Source organism: Aristolochia californica, unplaced genomic scaffold, assembly GCF_029961685.1.
Source record: "Aristolochia californica isolate CCGP_79_NKW_82.1479 unplaced genomic scaffold, dmAriCali1.0.hap1 SCAF_12, whole genome shotgun sequence".
Lineage (NCBI taxonomy): Eukaryota > Viridiplantae > Streptophyta > Magnoliopsida > Piperales > Aristolochiaceae > Aristolochia > Aristolochia californica.
The window spans coordinates 30,725,514-30,748,400 of record NW_027181793.1 but is presented as its reverse complement, the minus strand read 5'-3'; the positions used below and the strand labels follow the sequence as shown (position 1 = coordinate 30,748,400).

The window sequence follows — 22,887 nt, the reverse complement described above, 5'->3', positions numbered from 1 at the left end:
GATTGCATTAGTCACCTACATAGAGTGGGATGGATTTGATTGAATTTGGATCACAACCAGCTTCGACCATCAGTTAATCCAGAATTTCATTAATATGATGTTTTTTTTTTTTTTAAAACCTAAAAGATCAGGGAATTCTTCTCCTTCGATCGATGTCCAAGAACCAGGTCAATTGATGCATGCATTGGATAAGCAAACCCAGTGTTTTTATTTCACAAAAAGAGTCGCTTCCGGCTTCCTACGTCCCGCTTTCCGCTTCCCTATTATGACTACTAGAGTGCGGCGCGAAATGTCGCGTACGACGAGGGAGACGGTACAGAGTTAGGGTAACAACGGTTACGTTTGCTTTGAACGGTTGATGTTTCCTCGACCCCTGCAACAGTGTAACACTCCCCTCTATTGCTGCCACCATAGTATTGGCCTTTGGCTGTCTAAGGTGTTCTTCCTCTCCCAGTTCCATTCAGTTCGAGTCTACTAAGCTGCAAAACGAAGGAGCCAGAGCACACAAACACAGAGTTGAGCAGAAATGGTGAAGTCGTATCTCCGCTACGAACCCCGCTCAGTTTTTGGTGTACTCGCTTCGTTCGACTCCAACATATGTTTCGACGCCACCGGAAAGCAGCTCTTAGTCCCTGCCTTGGAGTCGGCGAACATTTGGAACCTGAGGCAGGGTATTTCCTCCAAAGCTCTAACTCCTGCGCAGTCGGGACCATCGCTTGCTGTGACCTCCATTGCATCATCCTCTTCTTCTTTGGTACTCAAGAATTTATTGTTGAAGAATAAACTAGCTCCTGAGTTTATTCCTCTTTGTTCAAGGTTATTGTTTTCAGAGTTTTTTGTTGGGAACTGATTCCGGTTAGCCTTTTTTGCAGATAGCGAGTGGGTATGCTGATGGAAGACATGGGATATTAGCAAAGGTACGTGTGAGACTACGCTGAATGGGCATAAGAGTGCGACTACTGCACTTCTTTACAACAAACTTGGGTCTTTGCTTGCATCCGGAAGCAAGGATTGCGATATTATTATGTGGGATGTCGTTGGTGAAGCGGGGCTTTATCGTCTTCGGGGTCACCGGGACCAGGTATTCTGTTGTGAAATTCGAAGTGCTGATATATTGACTGCATCAGTGGATGGATTTAAACTAAACTTTGTAAACAAGACATTCACAAAACAATTTCCAGCGGTTTCTTTTGCACTTGTCAATGGTAAATTTTGGGGCAATCATTCTCAGAGTGGAGTATATCGAAAGTCCTTTCCCACATTATCAACTTGTCCATGGTTTATTCCCTCATATATAATATTATTGTTTCTTTTAGAGTGCTTCGCTATTATCTAACCTAGAAGTCCAACAAAATTTTCTTTCCTCGAACTTTTCTATTTCAGATCACGTCTTCCTTTTCTACATGCATCATACATGAAGAAGTTATATTCATTTTGATATAGTGATTTTTCTATTACTATTCTAGTCATGGTTTCTTCTTTGCGTGGCAGTTACACATTGAATTGTGAAATGCAGGTGACTGATCTTGTTTTTCTTGATTCTGCAAAAAAACTTGTTAGTTGTTCAAAGGACAAGTTCATCAGAGTGTGGGACCTTGATACCCAATACTGTGCACAAATAATTGGTGGACACCACAGTGAGATCTGGTCAATGGATGTAGACCCAAAGGAGAAATATTTGGTTACTGGTTCTGCTGATCCTGAGCTCCGCTTTTACTCTATAAGCCAAGGATTGCCTGATAGCGATCCTGATGGAAATGGAGATCCCTCTCAAAGCAAATGGGAAATTCTTAAGCAATTTGGAGAAATACATAGGCAAAACAAAGATAGCAAGGATAGAATAGCAACTGTGAGATTTAATAAGTCCGGAAATTTGCTTGGTTGTCAAGAGGCAGGGAAAACTGTAGAGTTATATCGAGTTTTGGATGACCATGAAGCTAAGCGTAAAGCTAAGAGGCGACTTAATCGAAAAAAAGAGAAGTTGACTTTGGTGGAGGCTGATGGGGATCCAAATCTCGTCAAGGGACAAGCGACAAATGTAGCTGATATTGTTGCAACCGATTGTTTTAAGTTTCTAATATTCTTACGAACAAGCAAGAAAATTTCTTCCTTCAGTTTCTGTCCCAACACCCCAAAAAATGGTGCTTTGGTATCTTTGGCTGTGTCTCTGAACAATAACTTATTGGAAGTTTATTCCGTACACAGTGACACAACCTCTAAAGTACTTTCTATTGACCTTCCAGGACACCGGTCTGATGTTAGAAGTGTTTCGCTTAGTTCAGATAATACTCCCTTGATGTCAACCAGTCATAATGCTGTAAAGATTTGGAACCCTAGTACAGGTTCTTGCCTTCGTACTATTGAATCTGGATATGGGTTATGTGGGGCCCTTGTGCCTGGCAATAGGTATGGGCTTGTTGGGACCAAAGGTGGAAAATTAGAAATCATCGATGTCGGAAGTGGAAATTGCATTGATGTAATCGAAGCACATTCTGATTCTGTTGGCTCAATTGGTCTCATTCCAGATGGGTCTGGATTTGTCACTGCCAGTATAGATCACTATGTTAAGTTCTGGGAGTTTCAACTGAAGGAGACACCTGGTCAGGTATGTTATTTCACTCTCTGTGTTTGTAAATATTTAGCCCTTGGTTGCTTGACCATACGTACTTCATTGCCAATATACCTAAAATTGAACACCATGGAAACATCAGTATGCTGTAAAAAATCCAAAGTTTTACTTCTCTTTGTATGATCCGCTAGGATGTCTTACACCTATTCTTTTGTACGTTGTGGATCTTAATGTGCTCAACTAGCCTCTATGCTCAGTTAGGTCAATAAGTGATTTTTGAAAGACAATTTTACCCTTTTGATTAAATAAAAGATTTCATTTTAAATAAGAATATATATATATAAGATCCGCTAGGATGTCTTACACCTATTCTTTTGTAATTTGTGGATCTTAATGCGCTCAACTAGCCTCTATGCTCAGTTAGGTCAATAAGTGATCTTTGAAAAGACAATTTTACCCTTTTGATTAAATAAAAGATTTCATTTTAAATAAGAATATATATATATATATTCTTATATATATATATATATTCCCTTCCCTAACAGGCAAAAGGGGAAGGCAGGGCCTCCCCTTCCTCCCCCGGGGATGGCCACCAGCTGTTTCCAAGGAGGAAGAGGTAAGGCCATGCCCTTCCCCTATTTTTCTTCCTCTCCTTCCAACTAGAGGGGAGAGGATAGGAGACTAGGGGGAGAACGGACCCTCCTCTTCTGTATGATCTGGGAAAGGGCCACTCTCTCCTCTCTTTTTTTCCTATTATTTTTATCTTAATTAAAAATACAACATTCAGTAAAGATGGGTTAGAATTGTTTATAAAAATAAATTCAGCTTAATGGGATGATTACTAATGAAAATTTGAAAGCTAGGGGATGTCAGTTATTATGCATATTCCCAAGGGATGTGAGTGGTTTAGCAAAAATTCAGGGGATTATGAGTGGTTAATCCTTTCTGTTAATTGTAAAAAAAATATTCGTCTGTGATTTTTGTTCCTTTTTTCTAAAGTCACGAATAAAATTTTCCCCGGTATTATCGGCTTTCTCTTCCTCATGATGAGTAATACTTGGTTATTTATTTATTATTTTTCAAACTTAATGGTTTTTTTTTATTATGAGAAAGGAGAGGGGAAGAGAATATTCATACATTTTCTTTTTTAATTTTTATTGTTTCACTGCACAAATCATACCCAAGCATTTGTAAGACTTGAACTGGAGACCTCACATTAAGAAAATCCTCAATGGGTACACTAAGCCAAGGGCTTCCTCTTGATGGAGTAGGGTAGATTGCTGTGATGAACAGTATAAAATGCATGTTTTGAAGCTTTTTGATCTAATGCACCTATTTTTCATGTCATGCAGAATGCCAAGGAATTAGCAGTACTAAACGTGGGGTCATATGAAATGAATGATGAAGTTACTGTTGTGTCCGTCAGTCCTGATTCTAAATATATTGCTGTTGCTTTACTAGATTACACAGTCAAGGTATGCCACAGTTATTTATCTTATCTTCTGTGAGGATAGATATGTTAGAACTTCACATTGGATCTTTTTCCAAATATTGTATTATCATTATATAAGTGCAAGCCCCTTTCTCTTCCTCTCTCTCTTTGAAAAAGAGAGCCTGTTGGTCTTCAGCTTGAATTTACTGCTCCACAAAGAGCAGCAAAATCTTGTACTCCTTACTAATCATAGGTGTGAGGCATGCATTTTCCGTGAATCAAGGAACTAGTATAGATCACAGGTGCTACATGCAATTGGTCTGGAGCTTGAGTTTGCTGCTTCACATGAAATCCTGACTTGTTGATCTTGGCATCTGTGAAAGCATCTAAATCAAGGACAGGATTTGTTTACCATTCAATGTCTCATTTGTATCAAACTTATATCAAACTTATGACTGATCTTCTGCAGGTCTTCTTTTTGGACACAATGAAATTTTTTCTCTCATTATATGGTCATAAGCTACCTGTGCTTGGTATGGATATTTCTTCTGATGGGAATTTGATAGTTACGGGGTCTGCAGACAAAAATTTGAAGATCTGGGGTCTGGATTTTGGTGATTGCCACAAGTCTATTTTTACTCATGCTGACAGGTCCTTTGCATTACTTTTGTTGCTTTAACCTCATTTATAACTGAATTTGTGAAATTTTCTGAACCCTGATAGGCATGTTTTGTTAAAGTGTAATGGCAGTAAAGTTTGTGAACGACACACATTATATGTTTAGTGTGGGAAAAGATCGCCTTGTCAAGTATTGGGATGCTGACAAGTTTGAGTTACTGCTTACTCTTGAAGGACACCATTCCTGCATTTGGTGTCTTGCTATTAGCAATCGTGGTGATTTTCTTGTCACAGGGTCCAATGACAGGTCCATCCGCCGTTGGGATTGCACTGAGGAACCCTTCTTCATTGAGGTAACATTTTACATGTGCAACACATGTTTGCATACACAATCACTAATAGATCGAAGTATTGGCATAAAGTGGCACTTTTTAGCTAAATTAATGAAATCCCATACTAAACATAATAACACTGGAACAATTTAATTAAACTGATGATATGAACAGTTATCATTTAAAATGATAGCAGTATAATTCTCAAGAAAAAAGATAATGATATTGAAGGGCTAGATATGTCTACATCTCGATTTTATGGTTCTACTCACGTTTAAGTCATTGTAATAAAGGAAGATTCAGACAAGTAAATATACCCCTTGTTGAATTAAACTCATTTATTAACCAATTTGATGGATATACTTATACAGCATTCTTAAAGCCCAGGATCACTGAAGCATTGAGTTGTCAACAAGGATAAATATCACTGTTCAAAAATATAATAACCTTAGATATCAATATCATCTGACTCTTTAGTCATCTGGTGCTCATGAACTTTGATGCTTTCTTAGATATTTTTGAAACCTGTACGTAACTATGTAGGACTTGCAACTGACCTATTCTGCTAAGGACTCATTGCATATGATGCTATTGCAGCTGTCCATTGTGCATGGATGACACTTGATATGCTCTAAGTGTATGGATGTCAACCAACAGAATCTGGACTGTACAAATGATATGATATTTTTCATGGAGTATGCCAAAATTGAAAGTGAATAAAGCAGGGGCAATTGAAGCAGGACCCACAGAGACTGCCTATGTATAAGTGCTAATGGAATTATAATGTGTTAGATTATGGGAGTCCCTTCAGTGGCTTACTCTTTTTAGATGGAGAACTGCTACGGCAACTGGGGAGGGACTGGAGACTCTTTGCCTTCAAGACCTTAGGATAGCTGTTTTGTTGCTGTGCTACCCACAGATGGTTGCATTCCAGATGTCAAACTTGGTGGCCAATTATTTGGCTGCCAGGGGGCTGCAAGATCCTATTCACAAATTCTCTGCCAATCCTCATCTTTGCCTGCCTTTGTGTTGCTGTTAAGGTTTAGGGTATTTTGGCACGGAAGCCAATAAAATGTCGCACACAATGTTGGCAGAACTGTCCATTGACCTGGAAGGGTGGCTGTATCCAGTTCAACTGGATCAACTGTAAAAGCAATGATAGAACTAGATAACTTCACAGTGACATCAGAATTAAGAATAAAAAATTAAATAGTACTGAAAAACGAGTAGTTAAAAGATAAAAGAGTTTGGGGTCACGTCTATTTGCACGTGAGGGGAGGACCCCTGCCTTCCCCACCATTATTTAGAAATTCTGCAGATCATTAGGGAGTATGGGGAGTCCTCCCTGTTGTTCTGCTTGGGGGACCAGGCTGGTTCGTTTGATTTGGTGGTCAAACTGAGTGAACTGGACAAGTCGGCCAGTTGTTTCCCCTCTCATTTTATGCCCAAAAAACTGTCTGGTCTGGCTAAAGCAAGTTCAATCTGCCAATCTTGTTTGGGTCTAACAATACGTCTTGCAGGGTTTGTTTATTAATGTGGTGGAGAAGTGTTTCAGGTTTATTGAATTTATTCTTTTCATTAAGATATTCTTTGATCAACACAAAAAGTTTTAAGATATGAATGGGACCCTTTTGTGTGTGCAGGAAGAAAAAGAGAAAAGGTTGGACGAGATGTTCGAGTCTGCCTTTGATGATTCATTTGAAAGCAGGCATGTGCCAAAAGAAGATCTTCCAGAGGAGGGAGCTGTTGCTTTGGCTGGAAAAAAGACTAAAGAAACACTTACCTCAACAGACTTAATAATTGATGCATTGGACTTGGCAGCAGAGGAACTAAAATGCATCAGTCAGCACAAGGTACTTACGCCCCGCAGTAGTGGTCTGGTGTGTTTATCATTGTCTACGAGTACTTGCTCACTATTTTATTAATAGTGTAGGGCACAGATTTTCTTCCGTGGATTTTAGTGTGTTTGCCTATTGTCAACTCTTATTTATACATATTAGAAATAGCTTGTTATCTTTGTTTCTTGGATATTCAGGCAGAAGAAAAGTCTAGTGGACATACAATCTAGCTTTCAACCAAATGTTCTGATGCTTGGGCTATCTCCATCTGATTATGTTCTCCGGGCACTTACAAATGTTCAGACAAATTATCTTGAGCAGACACTGCTTGTAAATATATCATTTGTTAGTGCTTATTTCAACAATGCTGTGCCTACTTACAGTGTGTTACTACGTATAACCTCTGAGGTGGGGGATACTGCATCAGTCATGAGAGTTGTTCATATCTCTCATAGCTTTGCATACATGTCATCTGTTATTCAGGTTGTTGTGCCGGGATATATTTTAACATGTGGACCGTTGGTTTATCTTTCCCTTTTCCTTTTTGTATTTCTTATTGATTAGAAAAACAAGATTTTTGGGAATCATCGTTACTCTCCCTTTAAAAAAAGAAGATAAATAAATTTTTTAACCATTTTAAGAAATTTAGCTGTAGCTTGAGATGTGGTCCTTTAGATGTGCAGACATTATAGTTAAGTCTCATGTGAAACAGATGGGATAGCATGTTGTTGGGGTCATGCTTATATTCAGATGTCTTATTGTGTTAAAAAAATATTTTCTATCTTGTAACTAACATGAAAGTTTTTCCCTCGACGAAGTTGTGTTTATGCAAATTTTGGCTTGGTTTTAATTATTATCCAACATAGGACAAAAAAATGCTTGGATTTTACCTTTGCTAGCCTTTGCTAGCCTTTCTTTGTGGTCATTAGTATTAAACTTGCAAGACGTGTAATATTCTAATGTTGTCAAATTAACTTTAATATGTTTTACATTTGCCATGGTTATCATCATGAGCTTATGAAAGTTTTAGCTTGGGTTATATTATTATCCAACCCAGAAAACAAAATGCTTGGATTTTACATCTGGTAGCGTTTCTCTGTAGTCATTATTATTAAACTTGCTAGACGTGTAATATTTTTAATATGGTCAATTTAACTTAAACAGGTTTGGTTATCACCATGAGCACTGCCAAGTTTTTCACCTAGTTTTATTTATCTTAATTGTACCTTGCAACTTTCTTCTCAAGTATAAAGCAAAAAATCGGGATTGTTTTGCCTTTTATAAGTCCCAGCTATTGCACATACTTGCTATTCTTGTTGTTTGTTTTGACTGATTCATCAATGTTCAGGGCAGCAGAATGTTTATTCTTTGACTTGACGTGCATTTTGATGGTATTGATCTTTTTAAGTTTGTTTGTTATGCATTTGTAGGCTTTACCCTTCTCAGATGCATTGAGCCTTTTGTCTTACCTGAAGGATTGGGTTTTCAATTCTGGTAAGGTAAACAAGCTCTACATACATATTCTTTCAGCATGTTACTTTACTAGATATTTTACTCTTTGAAAAATGTAAGTGCTTTCCATTAACAAAAAACATAAGAACTTTGGCACATTTTTGCCCATGAATTTTTGTGTCACTCTTCTTCCAAAAGTTATGACTTCTCCCCTTCTGTAAACATAGCATTTATATTTGATTGTCTGAGGGTCCAAACTTGCATGTGACCATCTGTATGCTTTGCAGTCTATTGGCTCGCTTATTTTGTTTAACTCAAGAACAATGGGAATTTAATATATTTTTTAAGTAGATTTTGTTCTTTGTGTCTGTTCGTTTAAAAAAGGAGCCCCATATGATATGGAAGCTTCTGCATGAGGGGAAACACAGCAGACAATTTCACCAAATGGCCCCACAGTTTTACTCGTCTGTGGTGATTGTGTTCATGCAAAAAAAATAAAGATTGTCTCATAACTAACTTGCAACAGTAGAACCATGTGTCATTGCAGTGAAGTATTTTTAAATGGGGTTTTCTTGGCTATAAGCATTCAACTTGGTTCTGTTGAGATGAGGTGTGTGCTAATGTGTGGTCTTTTTTGAGTTGGTTGGTCAGCAGTTACGAAAGCATGGTATAGGTGTATAGACATTGAAATCCCCAGAATTCATGTTCAATAACCTATATAATTGATGGTTTGTCCTTTTAACTCTTCGGAATTCTTCTTGAAAAGCTCACTTCACCACATATATTGATAAAGAATCGGTTTATAGCGGTTAACTGCAACTACTTATATCTTATATGATGCAGCAATTGCATGCTATTTAAGGTTGTTTATGATGTACCTATTTAAGGTCACTGAAACAAATGCATGAGCAGGTTGAGCTTGTGTCAAGGGTGGCCACTGTTCTCTTGCAGATTCATCATAATCAGCTAATCACTACACCTTCTGCAAGGCCTGTGTTGATTCAACTGAAGAACCTTCTTCATCACAGAGTCAAGGTAATTTACATTCCTTTGGGATGCATGAATTTACAGAGCTGCTTGAAATGTCCTTTCATTATAGTGTGTTGCACAGAGAGAGAGTGGTAGATGCTGTCTTAATGCATTCTGATGACATTAGATTTTAATTTGTGTAGTTTTGTCAAATACAATTTCTTACCATGGATCTTTAGCATAGCAAGCTTAGCTGTTTATTGATCATATATTCCTCTCTTTAAAAGGGCAAATGATTTTGCAATGAAGTCACGTCTCTGTTTCATAAAAAAAGAAAAAAAATATCTCATCTGTTGGAAAAGATCCACAAAAATGGGTGATGGATATTGAAGGCTTATGATAAAAAAGTGCCATTTTACCCTGTTATTTTCTTTCCTACAGTAGGTTTTACTCGTGTATTTATTTGCTTTCAGGAATGCAAAGACATCCTTGGCTTTAATCTAGCTGCAATGGACCATCTCAACGTAAAGTGATAAATTGGTGGAGCAATTTGTGGTTAGTGAGGGTTGGCGATATGTCTTTACTAAGTGTTCCTTCCTGATGTGGTCGCAGCAATTGATGTCTTTGAGATCTGATGCGCCCTTTAGAGATGCCCAAACAAAGCTATTAGAAATTCGATCATGGCACTCTTAAGCGCCATGAAGAGAAGACGCAGCTTAAAAACGAGAGGAAACGGAAAAAAAAGAAGACTTGATACCCTATTTGAAACGAGGGTGAGGCAACTCTCGTAGCAATTTTGGTTTAGGCGAGTAGCTGGTCAAGGGACCTACTGTAAATTATGCAATTTTGTAATGTAAACGTTTTTTTTTGTTATTTCGAGCTCATTAGATCCCTTATTGTTATATCTCATATTGTTCGTGAGGAGCACGTTGATTATTTATCAAAATTCCATTTAAACAGAGCAGTATCCATAAGATTAAGTGACGACGGTCCCCTCTGTACATTACCAAGCTTTTCCGTGGAGATATAGTGTTTCATATGATAACAAACGCAAATTTAGAACAGTAGAAATTAAAACTGTCATTGTGAAAAACGCATCAAGATATCATTTTTGTTTTTTCAATTGATGTATCTGACACAGATGCATTCTTTTAAAAATTTAATTTTCCTCTGCCCCTGTTTGAGGAACAATGAGCATAAAAACAAGAGAGTCAAGAGACTCTTTCTCTATCTGCTGCATAAAAATGTAAACAACACATCTGATGAATACTTTTACCGTCTACCATCTCTATATTTCATCCAGGAAGATGCTCAGAATCAGGTCCTCTTAGTTAGTTAGCATAGACATTTACCCGAACTCTTGCTGTCACTTCAGGGTGAAGCTTTAATTCTGCTATGTACTCTCCAGTCTCACGAATCTCTGGAACTGAGATGATGCGTTTGTCCACATCCCTACAAAAACAAACAGTTGTTGTGCCCTAGTGAGGGCTCCTCGAGAGGGATACTTTATGAAACAAACAAACCGCCGACATTTCTGCAGGAAACATCTGATTTCCAACATGGTTTACATGCGCTATGTTACAAAATCTCAGTGATTCAACCATTCTCCTCACTACCAAACCAACCTTAAATGGATAGATGTGGCAATAACCGCGTAATTATCGAGAGGATTATTAGGTTATAGAAAATTTGGTGCACAGACTACTCTTGAACATTGAGATAGCAGGTGACTTATCTAAAGGGGAAAACATGGGTTTGAAGTTCTTTCTCTTGTATGAACATACCTTGATAGCTGTGCCTTAATTATGTCAACAAGATCTTGTGCAGTAACACTGTCAAGAGAAGAATGTAATTAGATTCTTCATATGGATGATTTCTCAAGTAAAAAGTAAAATTTGTGTTTGTCACGCACGTTCCAAAAATTTGTTTTCCTTTTCCACCTTTCCGCTTCACCTTGAAAGCTCCAACAGTTTCAAAAATCAAAGCAAGTTGTTGTGCCTCCTCTTTTACCTGGTGCATCATATTGATCAGAGTAAATATATATACTAAAATGTTTCAACAAAAAGATACACTAGCAGAACCTATGACACAAATTGCACAATATTTTCTTCTATTGTCATTTTATTTTCTGAGGTGTGAAGAATTCCTAAGAGTAAGATGAACGAGCCTAATACCTCGGTTTTCTTGATATATGCTTCACTCCTATGATTTACTAAAGAAGTCACTGATGATTTGTCAGTCCTTAGATATCTTCCAATAAATCAGGGGTAAATTTCTTTCATTATTTTCAAAAGATACATATTAGTTAACAAAACAGCACTTCAAATGTTGAATCTAGTTTTATTTTGAGAATATATAAAGTTCACACTTAAAAGTAGTAAAATGGCATTGGATCTTGTCACTTTTTTATAGCTTCATTAAATAAGCCTAAATGTCTTGCCACACGTTCAGGTTATGTATAGGAAAAAAGAAAAAAAAATTACATCACAGGACATGAAACTAAGTATCTTCAAACTGTTAAAAAAAATGGTCAGTTTTATCATATGCTAAATGCAACTTTCTAGTATGGATATGGTCAGCATCTCTTATGAAGATCATTCGGAAAAAAAAAAAATCTTATGAATCTGGGTCCAAGTTCTAGAAACTTGCACTTTGTGCTGACCAGCTTGTTGTATCCTTATGAAAATACATGAGAAGCTTTTACAAACCCGTTTTTTCTCAGCCACAATTCGCTCTTCTTCCATTCGCATTTCCCTGCAATTTAGAACCATCAGCCAAATTCTTCTCAATCCATAGAGTTGCATATCATCAAATTTGCATTCAGATTCTTTACAGGATAGAGTGAGAACTACTTCTACCTTTATGTTTCTGCATGAAACCTAAATAGTTCTACTTGAAAAGAAGAGAGTATTCAGAGACTTCTAGTTCCTCTGTTTCTAAAAGCAGGGCAAGGCACAAGTTTAACATACTTCTAAAGATGGACAAACTTTTCTGTTTCTTTTGTTAGATATTGACAGCAGGCAATTTTCCCTGAATGAAGTCATATTCTTAGGAGATAGACAGTGACAACAATGGTTTCCATTGATTATGGATCCACATTGAAAAAATTAACCCACCACTTTTCCTCATTTATGTACCTTAGATAATTTCACTTCCTGTAATTTGTAATGGGTTTTTGATGAGGAACCAAGGAGAGGGTGAGATGAATGAAATAATGAAACCTTCCCCTTGCTTATATCTCCTTTTTTAAAAAAAAAAAAAAAAACTTAAAAGGTTAAGCTCATCAATTTTGACAGTGCTACTTAGTCAAAATATCCAACAATTATAGTCATGTAGTATTGGTTCATTCAGGCTACCGGAAACTCTTATCTGTCCATCTTAAAAATATGGCAATGCAATATGCAAGGAGACTTGGGAACCATTAAAAGGAAAGTAAATGGCCAAGACCACCTGATTCAAAAGTTAATTCATTGCGTTTGCAATTGGAACCACCAGCATGCTTTTCAGCTGCCAAGATGAACAAAGCAAATGCCACCGACAACAGCTTTTTCAGATATTTCTGAGGTCAATAATTTTAAAGGAGTTGCATACGACACACTCCATCAGTAGTTTGGTATAAAGAATAGTTGTTGGTTGAAATGAACACGATTTTGTATTGATTTAGAGTAGTATTTATATACAATTTTACAACAAGAATTACCTAAACAAAAGGGTGATTCAGAGAAGTCCTATTCTTATGGATGACTCAACTGATTCATTGATGAATATTTACAGAGTCAAAGTATTCTGTTCTTTAGTTGGTACTGAGCAGAAATATTTGGAAGGATCGCACAATAAACATTATTACTATGACCACTTAGTAAGTGGCAGGTCTTTTATCAATTATACTAAGCACAACTAAAAACTGTCTTCTTCAAGGTCTTGATCCTATTTGCAGAATCTTTTCTAACTTAGAAGGAGAAACTATCTACAGAACTATGTTTAGATAACTTAACAACGAATGTACTTTAGATGGAATAACGAGTAGAATAGAAAAGAAAATTTTGACAAGGAATGACACTTGATCGAGTCGAACTGGACAGAACAACTACAATTGTGTAATAGAGAAACTAATTATGCATTCAACTTCGGGAGTTCAGTTTCTAAACTAAAGGGTTGATGCTTCACGAGAAACGCAGCTCTTATTCTTTGATTCTTCTTACTGAAATTATGAAAAAAACTTCGTTCTGCTTCCACTTCTGTCTAAAAGCCAAATGTACGACACAACAAGAGATTCTAATGAAATAAAGAAAATATGAAAAAAGGAGAGAGAGCAATGTACTTGAGAAGGAGGGGGGTGATGATCTGGGCCTTGCCCATGGGCAGGAGAAAATTGCGGTAGTAGCCGGCTTTGACATCCATCACTTGCCCTTTCTTTCCCAGTTCCGTCACGTCTTCTTTCAGAATTATCTGGGTGTAAAATTAATTGAGCTCGTCGAAGTAAAGCTCGTACGATATAACAACAGAGATGAAACAAATTGAAAACAGAAAGGAGAGAAAGAGCTCAGTGCTTCCTTGTACCTTTCGCGTTTTCTTAGTTTTCTTCTGTGCAACAACAAGCATCGTCGTTCCTTCATCTGAAGGCCTTGAGTTATCATTTGTCGTTCCAATGGCGCTTCGCAACCAAGAGCTGGAACTCCATGCAAGTGTCACCATTTTCACTCTCTCACTCTTCCTTATCGGCAACCTTGCGGAAGAAGGCTCGGTCCAAAACCCAGATAATAGACGATAAGTCGAGTTGGTTGTAACTCGACTGAGTCAACTGGGATTTGGTTGGGAGAGTCCGTTATTCAATATCATGCTCCCCACTCCACCGTTTTAACAACAATACCGAACTAATGGGGTAGGATTAACGAATAATCCCTTCATGATGTCGTCGCTAACAGCGAAGAACTCTTTTGTCGCGCATGAATGAACTACGAATGGTCGCAGGCTGCTGAAATTGTGGCGTGGAGAGGACAGCGGCGGCCCACGGTAGGCTACCTCTTCTGTCGTCCTTCCTTTCGGAACCGGAGATAATTGGAATCTTCTCATCTCTTCCGACCCCTTCCCTTCCCTTCCCTCCATTTTCCCTTTCGTTAAACTCACTTCGCCTTCGTAGCCTCCATCCGCGTCTTTCGTCGTTTGTACTACCTCGACCGAGAAGGAATTTGATTGGAAAGATTAGAGCAATGACTTCTGTGAACTCTCAGATTCTCGTTCTCGATCTCCAAGTTTACAAGAAAATTCCAACCTCCGCCTTGGGCTACCTCAATTCCTCCAATCTCTTGTCTTCTGTCTCCTCTTCTTTTCGTCGAACGCGGCGTCTCTGTAAGCGGGTTGCTTCATCGGGATCCGCCTGGCCGCCGCCTTCGATTCTCTCGCCGATTCGGCGGCCGCGAGATCGATTCTTTGCCCCCGGAAATGGGACGCTCTCCTCGCCCGATTCGACATCCACTTCGCGGTCAGATTCCGTTTCTGAGCTCAAGATGTTTCTTGATTTGGTGCCTCCTACGATGCGGGATGCGATTTTCCGGCACGAAGAGATAGGAAGTTTGATCGAACTGGTTATGGATTTGGGGAGGAACCCAATTGCGAGGTTCCCGTCTGGGGATTTTGTTATCTCTGATCAGCCTGTTAAGTTTGAGGACTTAAGGCATGCCATTTCTAAGGTATGTTTCGTTATCCGTTTAGTTAATTATATTTCTCAGTTCGTTGTTTCTTGTAACCATAACATGATTGGAGTGCCACAAGATTAATATTACTATTGGGTCGTCTGTTTTTGTCTCTTAATACTACCCATGCGCTGTTTGCAACTGTTTATTTAGTGCTCGGAAGTCCGAAGACATTAAATTCATTGTGGTCAAGAATTCTCTGTTTCGTTCTCAATTCTCTGAGGATCTAACTTTTTCCGATATTTCCAGGTGCTTGTTGTTTTTTTATTTATTTACTTGACCTCTTCGAGCTTCATCGGTATTTTTACCATTTCTGAGACAAGTCAAGCTATCCACCTGCTGAAAGATAGATGAAACCTTATTTATGGTTCTCACAGTTTTCTATTTAGTTGCATTCATATTGGTTCTTATGGTTGTAGCTGTTTGTATTTCTTCTTAACTCTCGTCAACTGTACCATGCTAGTCCTTGTTTTGTTTCATCCTTTTGTGCCTAAATTTTTTCTCATTCTTTACATGACGTATGCACTAGATTCTTGCAGGTTGGTGAATTTTCTGATGACAACCGATCTGGTATTAATAATTCCTTGCACCGCATTAGTGCCATTCGAAACCGCAAGATGCAAATAATTGGTCTCACCTGTCGCGTTGGCCGCGCCATATCTGGAAGTGCTGAGTTGATAAGAGACTTGGTTGAAAGTGGAGGCTCCATCTTGGTCATTGGACCTCCTGGTGTGGGGAAAACAACTCTAATCAGGTACATTGCTCAAATGAAAAGTTTTATTACCAACTTCCATTATAAAATTTGTAAAAATTAAGGTTATTGGTGGTGGAAGAAGAGAAAAGTGAGAGGAAGAGAAAGAGAAGAGAGAGGCTGAGAGAAAAGCCAAAAGAAGGCTTATTGGGGGTCATGCACGACCCCGACTCTATTTAGTAATAGGGTTTGATCAAATTGTAATACTGCCCCTATACACTCAATAATTCTTATTCTTATTCTCATTATATCTCCCTAACTATGTATCCTATGTACATGAAAATTTAACCACTAACATAATTTAACACATAGAACAAGATGGCATATAAAAATAAAACTACGGAAGTGCTGAAATGACCAAAATACCCTTGGACATATTTTCTAACACCACTTCAAACTGGATTGTATATATCTAGGAGTCCCAGCTTGTCACAAAAAATAGGAATCCTCGCTTGCCATGGGCCTTGATGAAGATATCTCCCAACTGATCTCCAGATCAGACAAATGGAGTAACTACCTCTTTCTTCATTATAACATCTCGAATAAAGTGGCAGTCTACTTCTATTTGTTTAGTCCTCTAATGAAAGATTGGATTGTTTGCAATGCAGATAGTTGCCTGATAATTACAAAACATACTCATTTGTTCACCTTGGTTGAAACCCAATTCATGTGAGACTGATCTGACCCACATCAACTCACTCACTGTATGAGCCATTGCCCTGCATTCATCTTCAACACTAGACCGGGCCACAACATTTTGTTTTTTAATTTTCTAACTAACCAAGTTACCTCCTAAGAAAACACAAGACCTAGAGGTTGACTTCCTATCCTGTTTGGACCCAACATAATTCGCATCATAGAAAACTTCTATCTTCATATGGCTATTAGATCTAAAGAAAATACTCTTTCTTGGTGCTCCTTTAAGGTACCTCAAAAATTCTTTGTGCAACTTCTAGGTGTATTTTGCAATGATGTTCCATAAATTAGCTCACTACACTCACTACAAAAGAGATATTAGGTTTAGTAATTGTTACATAAATTAACTTGTCCACTAACCTCCAATACTGAGTTCAATCATTTAATTCTGTACTCTGATCATCATGGAGATCATGTCCCACTTCCATTGGAGTATCAGATGGTTTTGCTTCCAACAAATCATACTCCTGGAGCATATCAGTTATATGCTTTCATTGTGTCATCACAACTCCTTTGCTTTTTGCCACTTTAATACCCAAAAAGTATTTTAATGGCCCCAAGTCCTTGGTTTGAAAATGTGCAGACAAATGAAACTTAGTATCATCTATACTAGAAATATCACTTCCAAATAGAATAATGTCATCTACGTAAACCAGTAGCACCACAATTTCAGAGGGCCTCTTCATTATAGATAAGGAGTGATTACAATGACTCCTCAAGGATCCCATAGATATCACAACTTGGCTGAATTTTTCAAACCAAGCTCGCGGACTCTGGTTTAGCCCATAAATTGTTTTCTTGAGTTTACAAACTTTATGTGTCTCCCCCTGAGTCATATACCCCAGAGGTTGCTCTATATACACCTCTTCTTCTAGATCAGCACACAAGAAGACATTTTTTTTTATGTCTAATTGACATAGGGGCCACCCTTGATTCATTGCAACTGAGATCAAAATACGAACAGCCAATAACCGAGTAACAAGTGAAAAAGTCTCAAATACATCTATGCCATAAGTTTGAGTATACTCTTTTGCAACCAACCATGCTTTATACCACTCAACAGAACCGTTTGCATTATATTTTATGGTATAATATCAAAAATAAAATGACACCTAATACATTTATTTATATTAGAAACTGAGGCCTCTCAGTACTCCTGAAAGTTAGAAGTTGATCTTCTTCTCCCCCTCCTCCCAACCACCTTCTTAAAATTTTGTAAATTTATGAAGCATCAAACCTTCCATAGTTATCATCTTCATGCTTTCTATCTACCTCCTTATTATGGCTGATGTGTTCTTTGCTACAGAGAAATAGCTAGAATGCTTGCAGATGAACACATGAAACGTGTTGTGATAGTAGATACATCAAATGAAATTGGAGGTGATGGAGATGTCCCTCACTCAGGAATAGGTCGTGCAAGGAGGATGCAAGTTCCCAATGTGAATATGCAGCATAATGTGAGCCTGACCACAATTTTCATTTTGTTCCGCACTATAAATCATGCAACATAAAGATAACTGGTCTCTAGTCTTTCCATTTCATTCTTGGTTGATCTCTGAGCCATATTTAATGTTCTTGTAGGTAATGATTGAAGCAGTTGAAAACCATATGCCAGAAACCATAATAATTGACGAAATTGGGACAGAGCTTGAAGCAATGGCAGCTAGTACCATTGCTCAAAGAGGTGTGCAACTGGTTGGAACAGCACATGGAACGACCATTGAGAATATAATTAAGAACCCCTCTCTTCAAATCCTCGTTGGTGGCATAGAGGTTTAAGTCACACCTTTTCATTTTTGTTCTCTCATACTTCTACAGCTTATGGCATGTCTGCAGAAGCTTTTTATGTTATTATGTGAGAATCCATTTACTCATTGCACCACAGCCCAAAAGACACTGGACCCAATTATAGTCTAATTGTAAAGCTAAACCAGTGCATTTTTAAAAAGGGGAAAAATCTAAAGTTGTAGGTTGCATAATTTTTTTTCCATTAAAAAATCAACTTTTTTCTTAGTGGGACTAGGAGTGAAAGGTTTAATGACTGTTTGGAACCACTGGTGCAAACATATCAACTCCAGTGGCATAATTATCTTATGTCCATTACCTTCTAATGTACTCAGTGAACTCAACATATCAGGCAATATGGAATGAAATTTTTTTCCACATCACCCTCTAGGTACAGCTATCGGTCTTGGACTTCAAGAAAGAGACTTTTAGATACCATCCTTATATTGCTTAATTGGTGATGAGTTCCAATAGAACTGTAAAACTATCAGTATGATTTCAACTTTAATAAGTTATATGTAGGTCTATATTTTGTTCTGATATTTTTCTACTAGTTTTATATATTTGTATGCTAGATGCTGTTCATTCTGCAAATCCAAATGGTCCTGGTCCAATTTCAACCTTTTAATGGCATGTTTTAATTATGGTATAAAGTGAAACAATTAATCGTGAAACTCAATAACAAAAAGTGAAAGAAGAAAAGGAAAACTATTGCTGTTATTTTTTTCTTTTTTTCTTGAAGATAGAAGAGGGAAGCCAATGCTTTTAGTTATCAAGTCGAAAATTATTGTGAAAAATTTCAGTCGGCATTGCTAGAAAACTGTGTGCAAGGCATTGTCCTGATATTATGTACAGTTCATTGCAAGCAGACTAGAGTGCAAAATTAACCCAGGGGTGTTGAAGTAGGATATGATCTTCACTAGTTTAGAGGATCTGTGATGTCCAGACAGCAAATCCTAATGGTCCCTCTTCACTTTTAACTAAACAAAGACAACTTTTACAGACAATTTAAAAGTGAAACAATCTATCCTGAAACTCAATAACTAGTAAGTGGTGAAAAAAAAAAAGAAAAAAAAAAGAGGGAAACCAACTCAGCTCTATCATTGGGACCTGCTTGCAGAGTGTTACACTTGGTGACGAAGAAGCGAGGAAAAGAAAAGTGCAGAAGACAATACTTGAGAGGAAATGTCCTTCCACATTTACATGTGCTGTTGAGATGATCTCAAGAACTGAGTGTCATGTTCATCACAGACTAGAAGCAACTGTAGATGCTATTTTGGCAGGTATTTTAGCTACGCCACACCCTTTACCTTGTAGGTTGCAATGCTGGTTTGTATCTGAACATTTTGAGGAAACAGTTAATTTAGAGTTTAGTATTTTCTGCCAAATAGGGAGACCCCCTCCATTTGATGTTCGTAAAATGGCTCCAAAAGCTGTCGAGTCTTCAAATGCTGTTGTGGTTCCTGAGAAATGCAATGGGGAATCATCCGTGTTCACTATTAGACAGCACCTGGAAGCTGAGGCAGAGCATGATGAAGATGCTGTGGATAGCACTGCACAAAATGTCAATAGAGATAGTAACAAAAAATCTTCCACAAGCAAGAAGATTTCTCCAGTTCAGGTGTACACTTACAAGGTAATAGCTATCCCATTTGACATTATATGAATGAAATCATCTTGTTGCCTGTTTTGATCTTGAAATTGGTTTTAATGATGCAAGTCTATGTTTTCTCAAAAAAAAAAAAAAAAAAATGATGCAAGTATATGTCACCTGATGATGTAAGCATTTCAAGTCAAAATTATATCTGAGAACGGAGATTTAGATAATTACGTTCTTCTACTATGCTAGATCTTGGGTGCCGATCTGCTGCAAGTTGTGGAAGTCATGGGACTGGAGGACCACATAGATGTGACAGATGATATTACAACTGCAAATGCTATCCTTGCATCAAGTTCTGAGTTGACCCAAAATTCATGGATACGTGGGGTTGCAAAATTTTACCACATACCAGTATTTGTTATCAAGGTACCACACTGCCTTTTTTTCTTCTGTTAGGAAGTATTTGATACAAAAAAAAAAACGTGACGCTTGCTTTGTGCACATGGCATATGTGGTAGCACTTACCATTTATGGAATAGCACCTGTGATGGGCATCAGCATTCACCATTTACAGAATAACACCAGTAAAAAGCATGAATCCAAATTCTCATCCTTTGAAAGTCCTGGCTATTGGAGAAGACTCCAGAGGATGATGGCAGAGTTGTGAGGGTTGTCAGTCGATGAGATTTTTTAGCATGACCTCTTTGAGGAAAACTAGTTTGTCGTAGGGGCAAATTGGAACGGGTTAAATAGGGAATGCATCCCATCAAGGGCATAGCTAGCTTGGTGGCTAAGGGGGCCATAGCCCCCGAAAGATTTTAAAAATTCCTCTACAAATGATCTATTTTAGAATTTTGACTTCCTTTTCTAGATTGACTAACTACCTATTTTTAAAATTTTGGCCTCCAGACTTTCACGTAATCAAGATCTCCTATGTGGGAAAGTAAAATAGAAAAAGGCATAACATAAAGGACCTTTAGAAGAGAAAGAGATGACAAACTCTCCATTGATTAATTTCTTTGTAGAAGTTGGCCATTAGCTCTTATTAATGAAGATTGAAGAAGCAATCCCACATAAAATTTAGCAAAAAAGAGATTTTGTGGCAGTATTTGGTTTATGGTCAACGAGATATGGGCTTTGATTTGTCACTGTTTTTTTCTTATCAAAATTAGTAAAAGTTATCTACTTTCTAAATTTTGTTGTTGTTCTCTTGTTGTATCCATAATGGTGTGTAGACTGTTGAAACAATCTTGGATATTTTGCATCTTGATAGCTTTTTTTACTATTTGACAGTCTTTTTTGTCGGTTTTTAAAATCACATAATGCACGAAAAATCATGTGAAAGTTTTTTTAGTGCAACATATTCTTTAAGTTAACCTTGGCCACCCTAGGACTAAAATTCTAGCTACGCCCTTGCATCCTATCACTGCTTAAGGTTGGGATGGGGAAGACAATCCGCCCGTGGTGAAGGGTTGGGGTAGAGTGAGAAGTACCCCACTGGGATGTGGTGCCGACTGGTTCCTGTAAACTCTCCTCTTGGGTTTAGTATTCTTATGTTTGTTCTTTTTAACATTAGTAACATAATATCATGTAACTCTTACAGCATCCGATGGAAATAAGAGCTCTATCTTATGATCTCAACAGATCCTGAAGGGTTCCACCGGAAAGGTCTCTTAGGTTACTACATCTCTGAACATATGCAATGACATATCATTTAGTCCTTTCTTTTTCAAATTGCAGACGAATACGATGGCTCAAATAGTGAAGGCGATTCGCATGATTCTTAAGATGGATTCACTTGGGTCTGCACCCCTCAACCAATCACCAAATGGCATTGAAATTGAAGAAGATGCTCCTAATAGAAAACCATCTCTGGAGGAGATTGATGCATTGGAGGTGGTCCACCTTATCTCAAATCCTCTCTTATGTTTTCTTTAGTTTTAAGTGTTCATGCTGGGCCGTATTTCTGTTCAAAAAATTTCTTTGGTTCCATTTTGGTTATTAGTTTCAATCTTTTGGATTCTAAACTTGTGCAGGTTTTGGAATGTCTGAGATTAATTTGGAAATTTTCTGTTTGTCATTAGGAGGTTCGTCTGGCAATAGAATACATTGTAATCCCTGGTGGTGAGCCCGTTGAGCTCCTGCCGCGCCGGTCTGAAATCGTTGCCAGGCAGCTGGAGCTTGTGGAGAGCTATCAGTTATCTGCAGAAAATTCTGGGTCAGAGTCGAATCCGCGGTTACAAATTCTTCCACACAGATTAAACAAGAACAACCTTGTTAAACATTCTGGATCTCAATCACTATTGGGCTTCAACTCAGTAACTGGCAACAGTGGAACCAGTGTGACACGCCTTCCCTGGTTACCTCAATAATATTTGATTAGTGGATCCCCTTGTAATTTATGTGAAAGCCCTCTCATTTGTGTATAATCCAGTGTACATATAATGTACTCACTTTTGTATTTTGTAAGAAAATGCTAATCAATAAGTCAAAATCATTTCATGGAAGTGAAAGTCCACTCCTATTAGTCCCTTAGAACGTTAACAAAAATTCAATTATTATGTGTCATCATCCTCACGATCAGTAGTAGCAACCGATCACTACTTCAATTGTGCCCCGACATCTATGAGGGTTTAGGGTTTAGGATTTAATTTTTACGCTGTTCAACTTCTCCTCTTCTTCTCTTCTCATCTTTGTATTCGTGGTACCATTTCATCCTTTTTTTTAAAGTTAATATATATATTTTAAAAAAAATTAAGTTAATGAATATGATTTTAAATTTTATTTAGATTATAAACAAACATGTACGAGGATTTAGGGTTTAGAGTTTAGGATTTAAACCTTTTTTTTTACGCTTTTCCACTCATCCTCCTATCCTCGTCTTTGTATATGTGGCACCATTTCATCTTTTTTTGTTTAAGTTAATTTTTTATTTATTTTAAGATATTTTATATGATTTAAATATTCATTCAGATTTTTTAAAAAATTATTTTTCATCAAATAACTTATTATCCAAAGTATTTTTAATGAAAAACTGTATTTCAATACATATACATATATAAAGGGTAGTATGGTAATAAAGCTTCACACGTCGATGTTGAGAAAGCCTGTCCCCACTTGGAATCCTTGTGAACCGTGGTTTTTCCCTTTCG

The 22,887-nt window shown here is 37.6% G+C and overlaps 2 protein-coding genes and 1 pseudogene across 3 annotated transcripts; 2 read left to right on the top strand and 1 right to left on the bottom strand.

Annotated features, from left to right (window-relative positions):
• The first annotated feature begins 389 nt into the window (after positions 1 to 389).
• On the top strand, positions 390 to 10,129 carry LOC137946267 (uncharacterized; annotated as a pseudogene).
• A 164-nt stretch (positions 10,130 to 10,293) lies between these two features.
• LOC137946409 (large ribosomal subunit protein bL9c-like) lies at positions 10,294 to 13,980 on the bottom strand. The gene is made up of 6 exons (XM_068792687.1): positions 13,771 to 13,980; positions 13,532 to 13,659; positions 11,919 to 11,964; positions 11,123 to 11,220; positions 10,995 to 11,042; positions 10,294 to 10,662 (listed from the first exon to the last, which is right to left on the bottom strand). The coding sequence occupies exons 1-6, from the start codon at positions 13,903 to 13,905 to the stop codon at positions 10,542 to 10,544; spliced, it is 576 nt and encodes a 191-aa protein (XP_068648788.1). The 5' UTR covers positions 13,906 to 13,980; the 3' UTR covers positions 10,294 to 10,541.
• Positions 13,981 to 14,150: 170 nt separating this feature from the next.
• Positions 14,151 to 22,248, top strand: LOC137945485 (protein SEEDLING PLASTID DEVELOPMENT 1-like). 2 transcript variants are annotated; one of them, XM_068791385.1, is made up of 9 exons: positions 14,151 to 14,900; positions 15,443 to 15,657; positions 17,657 to 17,807; positions 17,932 to 18,123; positions 19,256 to 19,418; positions 19,527 to 19,771; positions 19,985 to 20,161; positions 21,476 to 21,631; positions 21,820 to 22,248. In XM_068791385.1, the coding sequence occupies exons 1-9, from the start codon at positions 14,421 to 14,423 to the stop codon at positions 22,105 to 22,107; spliced, it is 2,067 nt and encodes a 688-aa protein (XP_068647486.1). In that variant the 5' UTR covers positions 14,151 to 14,420; the 3' UTR covers positions 22,108 to 22,248. The 2 variants fall into 2 exon arrangements, with proteins under 2 accessions (XP_068647486.1, XP_068647487.1); XM_068791386.1 differs by having other exon boundaries at positions 14,796 to 14,900; positions 15,433 to 15,657.
• Positions 22,249 to 22,887: the final 639 nt, after the last annotated feature.